Raw genomic sequence first — 13,488 nt, forward strand, 5'->3', positions numbered from 1 at the left:
TGGTGACACTCACTCATCACCTTGACACGGTAGAGCCCTGCTTCTGGGCTCGGTAAACAAGCACTGACTGGTGGGACTGCATAGTTATGAATGTGTAAGGCCACTTTCGTGGAACTGTGCGAAGAGTTTTCCCCAGCCTTCAAGCGCAGCAATACTAAAATGAGAGCTGCTCTGACAGTTGAGAAGCAAGTGGCGATAACTGTGGACGCTTCCACCGCCAGACTGCTACCGGTCAGTGGGGAATCAATTTGGAGTGAATAAATCTACCGTGGGGTCTGTTGTGATCCAAGTTTCCAGGGCAATCAATACACTTCTAAGAAAGGTAGTGACTCTGGGCAACATGCAGAACATAGCGGATGGTTTTGCCGCGATGGGATTCCCTAACTGTGTTGGAGTGATAGACGGAACACATATCCCTATCTTGGCACCAGACCATCTTGCCAAAGAGGTACTTCTCAATGGTGTTGAAAGCGCTGGTGGATCACAGGGGTCGTTTCACCAACATCAATGTGGGATGGTCGGGAAAGGTGTATGACGCATGCATCTTTAGAAACTCTGGTGTGTTCAGAAAGCTGCAAGCAGGAACTTTCTTTCCAGACTGCAAAATAACAATTGGTGATGTTGAAATGTCAGTTGTGATCCTGGGAGACCCAGCCTACTCCTTGCTCCCATGACTTATTAAGCCGTACACAAGCAGCCTGGACAGCAGTAAGGAGCGGTTCAACCATAGGCTGAGCAAGTGCAGAATGGTGGTGGAATGTGCCTTTGGACGTTTAAAAGCCCGGTGGTGTAATTTGCTTACTAGGTTAGACCTCAGTGAAAGCAACATCCCATTGTTGTTGCTGTGTGCTCCGTAATATCTGTGAAACAAAGGGAGAAAAGTTTCCGGTGGGGTAGAGAATTGAGGCAGATCGCCTGGCAGCCAATTTCGAGCAGCCAGATACCAGGGCAATAAGAAGAGCACATTGAGGGACACTACGTCTCTGTGAGGCTTTGAAAACTAGTTTCATTTAATCAATGACTCACAGTAATATAACACTTATGTGTGTTGTTCCTTACCAAGATGTCCCCTTCATTGCATATACTCCCCGGTAAACTACACCCCCGCTAACCACAGTGTGCTGAATAAATAAAGAGCCTTTTCTCCTCAATCCATTAATTTTTATTATGCTCACAAACACTGAGAGACAGCAAAGAAAAGTAAGATAACCTGGGGCAAAAGGGCTGATAACACGTGGATGGGGAAGGAGGGAGACAATGACAGCTTGCTTACAATTGCATTGCAATAACAATCAAAGGTGTAGGAATGGGCGCCTTCTGGTCCTTGTATCCTCCCTTGGTGCAAGGGATACCGGACTCTCCCCCCACCCCCACCCTTCATCCTAGGACGCCTGGGAGAGGAAGATATGGAAGTTGGCGACGATGGCAGCAGGTTCAGCATAGGCTGCGGTGGTTCTCTAGTGTACAGCTGCCTTGAACCTCAACCAGATGCCTCAACATGGCTATCTGCTCCCTCATAAGCCGCACCATTTTGTCCTGCATGTCACGCTCGTGTTCCCTTCATGCTCTCCTGTCCTCGCAGTCGTTGTGCAGGCTGTCAGACAGGGCAATCCTCCATGCGCTGAGCTCCGTCTTGTCACTCTCAGAGGCATGCATTAACTCATTGAATATGTCCTCCAGAGTCTTCTTTTTCCACCTGCTAATCTGGGAAAGTCTCTGTTCCGGTTTGGAAGACGCGTCTATGGACAAGGTTTCATCTGCAAAGAATACAAAGTACAAGGGTAGCATTGACAGTGCATACATTGTTTCTGGTGCAAGGTTAAATGTTTTTATAAAAGAAACACCCCTCAATGCACATCCCTGCAAGCCACAACGTAATCAGAACCGCTGGCTACTGCAAGAGTCGGTTTGCTGCTACAGCCATGGTGAATGATGCCATGAGGCATGGGCGAGAGGTCTTGTACTGGAGTTTTTTTAAGACATCCTTGGGATCAGTGGTTCCAACCTCAACACAGCCCCCTTTCCCATAGCAACCTGGATGGTGCTTGAGGACAGGCACCAGTGTAAAGCCCCACAGATAGTTTGATTGTTACAAAAGCGGCATTGGGTTGGGGTGGAAGGGAGACAAACAGGAAGCGTCGTGATCCCTCCCCCCGCTTCTTAAAATGCTGGCTGCAATACACGGTGATCCCTTCCAACCACAACCAGGGCTCGGGAAAGCGTGGTTGTGTGACACAGAATTCACCAAACGGGTGGATTACTTATTGAATCGCTTGCAGTTTAAGGGCTAGCATTTAAAACTTCCCCCCGTTTCCCCTAGGTGATCACATGCGATATCTCTCTCCTGAGGGAAACAGAGGTAGAAAGGGAGCAGATGCTGCAAGCATCTGAGTACAGACCTGGTCCTTATACTGCACTTCTGTGTGCCGCAATGATGCCAGAAGAGTTAAATACTGGAGTGGCACGGGAAAGCATCCTACCATGGTGAATGAAATAAGGCAGCCCTTCCCAGAGTAATCCCAAAGGATTGCAGAGTAATTCCATGAAAGCTTCCTAGAGATCTCTGTGGAGGATTCCAGGGCCATCCCCGTGCACATAAACAGTCTTTTTCGGAGAGCACCCTCTGCATAGTTGGAGTGGCCACCGATAACCACTATCCCAATTTTTTTATTCAGATTCAGCATTAAAAATAATATCATGTAACCCCCAGAGTTTGATTGAAAATGTGTACTCACCAGAGGTGCATTCCACAGCATCATGCTCCACTGACAATTGGTCCTGTGAGGGGATGGGTTCCAGAGTTTAGAAAAAGTTCTTGGCTGTCAGGGAGAATGGGTCCTCTGCTTGCCTGCCATGCATTCTCCCCTTTCCTCTTCAACAATGTCCTCCTCGTTGTCGCCCGGGGCTCCTGGGAGGTATCCACAGAGCATTTTGGAGTAGTGATGGAGTCACTGCCAAGAATCGCATGCAGCTCCTCATAGAAGCAGCATGTCTGAGGCTCAGAACCAGAGCGACTGTTTGCCTCCCTTGTCTTCTGGTACGCTTGCCGAAGCTCCTTTATTTTCACGCGGCACTGCTGTGTGTTCCTGGTGTAGCCATTCTTTCCCATGCCCCGCACAATTTTGGCATAGATGTTAGCATTTCTTCTGCTGGATCGGAGCTCTGCCTGCACACTCTTCTCCCCACACAGCAATAATATCCACCACCTCCTGTGTGCTCCACACTGGAGTGCGTTTGCGGCCGTGAACATCCATGATCAGCTGTGCTGACGAGCTCTCTATGCCGATTAAACAGGAAATGAAAATTCAAAAGTTGCTGGGGCTTTAACAGGGGGATGGCTGTTTCCTGTGTACCTGGCAGAAGTGCAGTGGAGTTGAAAGTATTCTCCAGAGCGGTCACAGTGGAGCACCTCCTGGAGGCCAATTCATTCGAATTACATGGCACAGTGTCTACGCTATCCCCATGTCGACATGTGGATGTCGACTTAAGCACTACGCCTCTCACAGAGGTGGAGTACAGAAGTTGACTTTACAAGCGCTTTAGGTTGGTGGAAGGAACTCGGTAGTGTAGACACATACATTATTAACTCGACCTAATGTGGCATATGTCAATTGAACTTTGTAGTGTAGACTAGGCCTCAGTCTAGTTCCATCCTTCCCCTCAACTCTGTTAGGCTGAAACAGTTCTGGCTTCATGTATTGCTGAACCAGACTAGCATAGTTCTCATCTTCTTGATTATTAGGGCATACATAACTATTACATTACTTTCTAGTATGGTGATTGTGTACTTTTGTAGTAATTATTGGCCCTGAAGATTATGTGGTGGCTATACTAAATGTTAACAAATGGTGAAATATGTAGATTTTATGGGAATCCAGAGTTCAAGTCACCCTGTGTTCTGTAATACTATGGCACTTGAAGGTAACTTGTGGTTATTTCAGTTCTGAGGAAGAAAAAAATACCTTTTTGTAGGTGTTCACCTGTTGTTACCATCTCATTGTTTCATTAATAAAGTCTCCCAACAGAGGACAAAGGAAAACATGAGGACAGATGACGTCAAGCACTTTGAAAAATGGGAATTTTGTGTTAGAATACAATATATAGCTATATTATGTAGCTGAGGCCTGGCCTGACGTGAGTGAGTAACACATGGAGGGAGGCCTTATTTCTTGGAGGATAGAATTAGGGAGATAAGCAGATCATTAAACTGAAGACAGAATGTTTGTGCTAAATAAAATACGTTAAAAGGTCATGCTAAAAAGAGAATATCTGAGCCAGCTAAGAGGGAGAACACACATTGTTAGGAAATGGTTCCCTGGACAAGATAAGTTTGGAATGTAGAGATGAGGTCGAGTGTGGACAATGCATGGTTAAAGCATGCTGCACACGTGATGCAGTGTATAGTAAATGCAATGTAATGTCTAAATGGGTATAAAAGAAGAGATTTTCTGCGTAACTTGGGAAGTGTGGTATGCTCTTGAGTCTAATCAGCTCAGTGTAGCTTTGCAATATGCCAGATAAAGATACCTGTAGTTGAACTGAGTTTTTTGGTCCCAGAGAACTAGATGAAGTCTTCTTCCAGAACTGACAAAGTGTCCTGAATAAGCCAAATGGAAAAGGTCTCTGAGGGAACCTCAACATATTGGTGCTTTGTTTGTTTTAAAATTTTACTTCACTAATAGAGCTAATTGCTGTTAATTAATGTTTGTACGCTACCCAGGATTTCTATTAAGTGTTAATAACTGAAGGGTTAAGAAAAATCATACTTCTTTCCCTGTTTTGCTGTGGATATGATTCTCTATCCTTTCCTAATTATTTCAGTTCCATACAATGACAATTCTTTTCTGCTTGTTCGTAGTCTGAGAAATTGGCAAAACATATGTCATCATACCAACATGATCTGGCTCCAACAATCACCAGTAATACAGTGTATTCTATAGATGCCAAAGAAGAACTCTTGGATGAATGTGAGGAGATATGGAGGCAGATGGAAGAGGTATGTATATCATTAGTAATAGACTAAGTTTATTGTATGTCATCTTCAAAACAATGTATTCTCTCAGAGAAGACTGGGAGAAAATAATACAAAATACAGGCCAAAACTGAAAGTGTAAATGGCACTGAGGGATCCATTATAATGTGACTTTTTGTTTGCAGTATTAATATTATGTCTATTTTAGATTAACAGAATCTAATGTAGTGTAAGTTTAAAAACAAATAAAAATATTAACTATTATTATTTGTTTTGAATTAGTGCTTAGTGGGCACAGCTGAGATTGGGACTCCATTGTGCTAGACCAGTGGTCCCCAACCTTTTTTGTCTGGCGGGCGCCAGACGACGAACCACGGAGGATCGTAGCAGCGGACGAGCATCCACTGAAATGCCGCCGAGAAGCGGCAACGTCAATAGGCGTCTTCGCCGAGAAGCAGCGTCATCCAGAAGTGTCGCCGCCGAAATGCCGCCAGCGGCGACACCTATTGACGTTGCCGCTTCTCGGCGGCATTTCGGCTGATGCTCGTCCACTGGCCAGTACGCGGGTGCACTTAGATGCCCCGGCGGGCGCCATGATGCCCACAGGCACCATGTTGGGGACCCCTGTGCTAGACTCTGTGCTAGACATTGTACAAATACTGAGTAGATGAGAGATAGACAGAGGGAGGCAGAGGTTTACAGAGCAGTGATGTTAATTGCCAAAGGTCAATGGTCAGTGGCAACACTAGGAATAGAATTCAGGTTTTCTGACTTCCAAGCCAATGCCTTAACCATTAAACTGTGCTGCCTATCCACATTTTTATTGTTACTTAAAAAAAAAAAAAAAGAATCCTTTGTCTGATTTTTTTTTTTTTTTAATGGTTTTGAGGAATCACTATACATTCTGAAAGATGCTAATACACCCATTCTAATTAAATTGGATGTGAAAGGAACAGTGATGTTCTAAATTATGGTACTTTGATTCTGAATGGTTTAACAGGATTTTATGTAGTATTCATATATGATAGTATATTATTTTGAGTACTGTGTACTGGTAATAAGATAAATAAAACGATAACCCAACTAATACATATGAATAATCTGTGCTGTCAATTTTACTTCAAGAACTACTTGCAATATTTTCTTCAGTGATTTTCGCGCCGTTATTGACATTTTTGAAATAGGAAGCACCTCTTTAAAAAATCAAAATAAAAAATGGTTTAAATACTTGTGACCTACAATAAAATATGTTAAATATATGTAAATATTGGGGGCTGTACATAAAGAAATAATGTCTAATCATAAGTATATTCTAGGACTTCCTTTTTTCTGTAGGATTCTTTACTATATGTACATAATTTGGCATAGTGCATCACTTGGGATTAAACAAGCTGCAGGGAATAATGTCTCTTGCTTTATCAAGTACTCTTCCTATCAACAGAAATATCATTAAAATTTTTTATCTAGGATGATGTGATCTCTCTTGCCACCAATTTTTCAGAAACTGAGGAGAATCCAAAAATTTTTATCAGTTTAGATTACACCTCACCAAAGATGTTCAGTGTAATGATTTCCCAACCTCTTTAGAACAATAAAGGAAATGCTTGCACACAGTTTTTGATGGCAGTTGATAGCTGCAGCTACCACTTTCTTTCTCCTTTTTGTCAACATAACATCACCAATGCATGTTGTATGCTGTATCAGATAATTCTAGAGAGCTAATGATTAGCATATTACCTGCTCAGATTGCGTGGTTTATCATCTAACATTCCATTTATTTTATAATCATTTTCACCCTTTATTGCATAGCAAAATATAATATGTTTTATTATTTATTTCCAAAACATTAAGGATGAAGTTTTGAAACCACTGCTTGAGTCATGTAGTGTTTGGGAGAAAATATGCAGTTCTCAGGGGAAACTGACATACAATTTAATAGTGAAGATGCTGTAGGCCCATTACTAACTTCTTGGAATATTATGCACCTGTTTATCCCATAGTGGGGTCCACCTAAGAAGACAATAGGAAAATGTTCACATAATGTGATAAACTTTGTCTAAGGGCCCATGCGTGAGCCAAGGTCGGTCATTCCCCCTCAACTATAGAAACCAAAATGACTAAATGAGAGTATGAGACCTGAAAAAGAGCTCTGCCTGGCTTGAAAGCTTGTCTCTTTCACCAATAAAAGTTGGTCCAATAAAAGATATTATCTCACCCACCTTGCCTCTCTAAATGAGGGTATTGTCAATCACCAAGGCAAAAATCTCTCATAATTTGCAGGTGTATAAACCTCTTTCTCCCTCCCAACCTAGCTTAAAAAAATCTCCAAGTTACCAGACAAGAGTCATACGCTGCTTTCCTATGCAGTATTTCAATCCCAAACTAATGTAAACATTGTGTTTCTTATAAATCAGATATACCATGAACAGCTTTTTCACCCCAGATTAGAATCTGCACATTTGTTTGCATTGTGAGTTACATCTGTGTCCTCCAAATTTAGGAGATAAGAATTTTGTTCGTTTTCATTGTAAATAATTGTTGAATTCTAACAGTAATAGAAATTGTGTGTCACAAATAAGAAGAAATATTAAAAAATATAAACCAGGGTATAACTGTGGTATATTAAAAGAAAATGCTTAGAAGGGGGATCCCAATTGATAATAGGGGCAAATAGTGCAATACAACCCGTGAAATGAATCTAATGCCTAGTCTTCACTTACCGGCTGGTCCGGCGGCACGCCATCGATGTTCTGGGATCGATTTATCGCGTCTGGTTAAGACGCGATAAATCGATCCCGGATCGATCCCGGAAGTGCTCACAGTCGGCGCCAGTACTCCAGCTCGCCGAGAGGAGTACGCGGCGTCGACGGGGGGAGACTTCCGGCCGCGTCTGGACCGCGGTAAGTTCGGACTAAGGTACTTCGAATTTGCGTACCTTAGTCCGAAGTCCGGACTAAGTGGGGACCAGGCAAAGCCTCTCATAAGAAAGGGATTAAAGAAATGTGTTTGTACACCATCACCATCTACTGGATACCAAGGGAAGCAGCAGAGAAACTAAGTTGAAATCTGAGCGCTCATTTGGCACATGTCCAATAGGAATCAGAAGATGGGCCTCCGACCAGCCCTGAAATTATGATATATAAAACTGAAGTTACCATGTGCTCAAGAGAGTTGACTGAACCCAACACAAGCAGCTGCAGAATCCTAAATGCATCTGACACCTGAACCAGCTAGGTGGAAAGGACTCTTCCTGCATCACAGGGTTAAGAGGATAAAAAGAAGTGCTGAGATTTAATTTCAAAGATTGTATTTACCCTTATGGTCTTTAATATAAATGCCTGTAGGTTATCTTGCTAAGCCTTCACTCTCTAGCGAGAGCTCAAGTAACCATATTTTAGATTTTAATTCCTTTATAAGTCCATGCAAATTGATCTAAAACGGGTTCTCAAACTGGGGGTTGTGATCTACATGGGGGGTTGTGAGCTGTCAGCCTCCATCCCAAACCCCGCCTCACCTCCAGCATTTATAATAGTGTTAAATATTTAAAAAGTATTTTTAATTTATAAGGGGGGGTTTCACTCAGAGGCTTGCTGCGTGAAAGGGGGTCACCAATACAAAAGTTTGAGAACCACTGGCCTAAAAGATATTGAAAAGAATTTTTAAGCAATTGCTTTTAATATTCGAAATTTATCCCGTGTGGACCAATCCTGTCAAAATGTAGTAACCATATTCTTAAAAGAGGTCTTAAAGACAAGTGCATTCTTGGAAGTATGATAAATGTGTGAGGAACTGAGAATTTGACTGTAAGTAAATGGAATAAGAATCTTGGTAATTTGCATTGCCTATATTTTACTGTTGATTATATGTTAGTGTGGTACAGGGTCAATTAATAAATGGTTGGTTGGTTGGTTAAAAATAAGTAAGTGCGCTGATTTGAGAAATACTGTTCAAGTTAAAAGTTGACCTGAAAAAATCCAGTGTTAAAACTAGTAAGCTAGCTCTCTCTGTACTCAATAAAAGGAGTTATCCTACTGGATTATCTTGTATATTGGCAAACTGAGTTTGTTAGATTTCAGCTTTAAAGTCAAGTATCAGAGGGGTAGCTGTGTTAGTCTGGATCTGTAAAAAGCAACAGAGAGTCCTGTGGTACCTTTAAGACTAACAGATGTATTGGAGCATAAGCTTTCGTGGGTGAATGCCCACGAAAGCTTATGCTCCAATACATCTGTTAGTCTTAAAGGTGCCACAGGACTCTGTTGCTTTTTACACTTTAAAGCTGTAACTGGCACCCTGGCAAATTAATAAATTAACCCCCTTCTGTGTTTATGTCTGCACCTTGGAAAATTGGGCCATTTGTGTTCAAATCAGTTTTTCCCAATTTATGAGGCATGCTGCCCTGGTGGGGGTGCAGAAGACTACAGGGGATGTGGACAGAAGTTTTCAGTTGCTTTCCAGTCTTAGCTTTCATGAAAAATAAAGTCTTTAGCTGTTATGCTAGTCAATAAAACTTTGAAATGTGACTCCAGTGTAATTGAGGCAGCAATGTCTGTCCAAGTTTCCAAAGAACCAGAAACAATAGCTCTACAAGAATTGTCTCATTCATTTCAGTGGGTGCTAACTCAGATGCCAATGCCATATTTTGTATGCCAACATCATTAACAATTTCATGACTTATCAAAGCAAGTGAGAAAGGATAGGATGTATCATAGCATAAAGATTTAAGATATGGATAGAGCTTGAACAACCCACAGTGTGATTGAAGCAGGACATGATTTGAATGCTGAACTCCTTCAGGAAAACAAAGTCTGGGAAGTGCTAGTTTAAAGTGTGAGCCATCGCTGATTCACTAACTTCCCTCTCAATTCCTTTCCCAATCAGTCTTGTCCCCACCTTTCTTTCTTAGTTTTCCCTTCAGTCCTGTCTCTGAGCCTCCCTTTCCCACCTGATCCCCATATATTCAGAACTCTGTCTTCCTCCTGCTCTCAGACATTTCCCAGCTATTGTCTCTCTTTCCAGGTGGCCAACCGTCTTTTTCCAGTGCCTCCACTTCCACTTCTTCAGTTAGTGAAGGCCCAGCCCTATCCCTTTTGTTGTGATCTGCTGTTGAAACATTCTGTCATTGTCCTCTCAGGCATGGCCTCCAGCAACGTGATGGGAGCCACGTTAATACTTCTAACTATAAAACAATAACATTATTTTGGAGGAATTTTAAATCATTATTTGGCTGGCCTAAGAAGGGAAGGAATGATAAGTAATCACTGTTTTTTCTTTCTACTAAGTGTCAGAGCAAGCTAACACTGCTAGGAATAGAAACACTTCCAGAATCAGATGCTCAGGTAAGTCCATCTTTTCTGTACTCAGTGCATAGTCGCCGACTCCATGGGTGCTCCGGGGCTGGAACACCCACAGGGAAAAATTGGTGGGTGCTCTGCTCCCACCGGCAGCTCCCCGCCCCAGCTCACCTCTGCCTCCTCCCCTGAGCGTGCCACTTCTGCCCCTAGCTCAAGTGCTTGCCGCCACGAAACAGCTGTTTCACAGCGGCAGCGCTGGGGGGGGAAGGGGGAACGTGGCGCGCTCAGGGAAGAGGCGGGGCCGGGGCGGGGATTTGGAAAAGGAGTCCAATAGGGGCAGGGAGGGGGCAGAGTCGGGGCAGAGACGTTGGGGAAGGGGTTGAAATGGGGGCAGGGCCGGGGCGAGGCCAGGGGTGGGAGGGCGCAAGCTCCCACCAGCACCGGGAAAAGTTGGCACCTATGACTCTGAACAATTTTTAGTTTTCTATCAGACAAATACCAATTATCTTGCTTTTTTAGGAAATAGGCTAACATTCTTCACTTACCCTATACAAAGTTGTCGACTTTATCCTTATTGACTCTGTTAATAATGTGTGAACATTTTACTCTCCGAGTATGCTCCTATCCAGCAATTGCAGGAAAGTTGCATTTAAATTTACCAAATTGATTATGGGCAAAGCTAGCCAACCAAATTGACTATTTAATGTTGTCCCTAGCGAAATATGGGGATAGGCAGGTCTTTCTAACAGCCATTTGGGCGTGTTGGTTGCTAGGGAATGGGAGAAGACTTTAATGGATCTGTTTATTGGGGAAGGTGTGTCTTGTGCTGAGTTTTTTGTGTGTGTGGGATCTGAGAGATTATGTATAGAAGTATTTTACTGTCTGCTCTGTTTACTTGAGAAGTACTGTTTACTTGGGAACTCTGCTGCTCTCTGTTCATGACTGTTTTAAGGAAGCAGAAATAGTTGAGTAATGCTGCCACAAACTAGGAAACTGGATATCAAAGGAGCAAGTTTGAGCATGTGGGAATGGACTTCTTGGTCCTTGTAGTGTTTGGGAGGGTAGGATAAGCAGCGAGTGGACCATTCATAAGGCGGATGTTGAGTCCTAATCTGTTGTATGTTTTTATAAACTTTATATATGCACCCAGAGCTCTGGAAGGGAGTAGTTTTATAAATGTAAAATGCCAGGGGAGCTAATCCTGGGCCAAGTGGAGAACAAGTATTTGACAAAATAACACTTCTATTTAACCATTCTCCATGTGTAAGTTACTTAAGGATGCAATAACATAAAGTGGATGTATAAAATACAGTCAGACTGTTCAATTTGTTAATCAAAATTGAATATGCTACAAAAATTATTTTTGAACAAATAGAATCGGTATCTCTTGAATAAAGCCCATATTGTTAATTAAAATCTGTTTTTACCTTCTTATATCAATCTCTTAATAAAAATAAAATAGTTTAACACACAGTTCATATATTTATATAAAATAGAGTCAGGAAATGTAACTGATGAGACAAATGAGTAAAATATGTTTGTCCCACCGTAGAACTCTGGGGGAAAAAATCTCTCCAGTACAAATAAAAATTAATTATGGGGATAAAAACAAAACTGTGGTCTTGAGTTTCAGTCCCTGGAAAAATCATGGAGCTGGTCCTCAAGGAATCAATTCTGAAGCATTTAGAGGAGAGGAAAGTGATCAGGAACAGTCAGCATTGATTCACCAAGGGCACCTGACTAACCTAATTGCCTTCTATGAGGAGATAACTGGCTCTGTGGATGAGGGGAAAGCAGTGGACGTGTTATTCCTTGACTTTAGCAAAGCTTTTGATATGGTCTCCCACAGTATTCTTGCCAGCAAGTTAAAGAAGTATGGGCTGGATGAATGGACTATAAGGTGGATAGAAAGCTGGCTAGATCGTCGGGCTCAACGGGTAGTGATCAACGGCTCCATGTCTAGTTGGCAGCCGGTTTCAAGCGGAGTGCCCCTAGGATCGGTCCTGGGGCCGATTTTGTTCAATATCTTCATTAATGAACTGGAGGATGGCGTGGACTGCATTCTCAGCAAGTTTGCAAATGACACTAAACTGGGAGGAGTGGTAGATACGCTGGAGGGTAGGGATAGGATACAGAGGGACCTAGACAAATTAGAGGATTGGGCCAAAAGAAACCTGATGAGGTTCAACAAGGACAAGTGCAGAGTCCTGCACTTAGGACGGAAGAATCCCATGCACTGCTGCAGACTAGGGACAGTTCTGCAGAAAAGGACCTAGAGGTTACAGTGGATGAGAAGCTGGATATGAGTCAACAGTGTGCCCTTGTTGCCGAGAAGGCTAACAACATTTTGGGCTGTATAAGTAGGGGCATTGCCAACAGATCGAGAGATGTGATCATTCCCCTCTATTCGACATTGGTGAGGCCTCATCTGGAATACTGTGTTCAGTTTTGGGCCCCACACTACAAGAAGGATGTGGAAAAATTGGAAAGAGTCCAGCGGAGGGCAACAAAAATGATTAGGTGGCTGGAGCATATGACTTACGAGGAGAGGCTGAGGGAACTGGATTGTTTAGTCTGCAGAAGAGAAGAATGAGGTGGGATTTGATAGCTGCTTTCAACTACCTGAAAGGGGGTTCCAAAGAGGATGGATCAGATTCTAGACTGTTCTCTGTACCTTCTCTGTGTGTAAATCTGGCTTTGGCATAGAGAATGCATTGACTGGATTGGTTGATGGATGGAAATCAGGTATCCAGGCTGGTATTTTTAGATCTGTCATTTGATGCCATTGATCATGAATTGATGTTGATGGGGTACCTTCCAGCAGCCTTATTCTTTTCTCTAAGAGAAATCACAGTGGGTAGTTCTGGGTGATTGCTACTCTTCCTAAAGGGCTCTTGTGTGATGGATGCCTCAGTATGTTATCCTGGCACCCTTCCTGTTTCAACGTGTATATAGAATTTAAGAGGATTAGTACGCAAGCTCAGGGTATTATTTTCTCAGTACAGTAATGACACCCAACAGTATGTGTCTATCTCATCCAACTTGGCGATGATGTGGTTTAGTATCTCAGCCAACAAGCAGTTGAGATTGGAGCATAGATCAGAGTGAGCTGATTGAAACTCTACCCATATAAGACTGATGTGATGATGGTGGAGGTAATGGAACTAGAGTGTGCTTCCATCATTGGCCATCAGAGTTTGCAACTTTGTGGGGTGATGTTAGCCT

At 42.7% G+C, this 13,488-nt stretch overlaps 1 protein-coding gene across 1 annotated transcript in view; it reads left to right on the top strand.

Moving 5' to 3' along the window:
- CENPK (centromere protein K) overlaps window positions 1-13,488 on the top strand; it is a 50,119-nt gene that overhangs the window by 3,912 nt on the left and 32,719 nt on the right. The window contains exons 3-4 of the mRNA XM_054032636.1: window positions 4,859-4,996; window positions 10,252-10,308. Coding sequence (XP_053888611.1) covers window positions 4,859-4,996; window positions 10,252-10,308 — 195 coding nt within the window. The remainder of the gene's footprint in view (window positions 1-4,858; window positions 4,997-10,251; window positions 10,309-13,488) is intronic.

The sequence above is a fragment of the Malaclemys terrapin genome, chromosome 6, assembly GCF_027887155.1.
Source record: "Malaclemys terrapin pileata isolate rMalTer1 chromosome 6, rMalTer1.hap1, whole genome shotgun sequence".
Lineage (NCBI taxonomy): Eukaryota > Metazoa > Chordata > Testudines > Emydidae > Malaclemys > Malaclemys terrapin.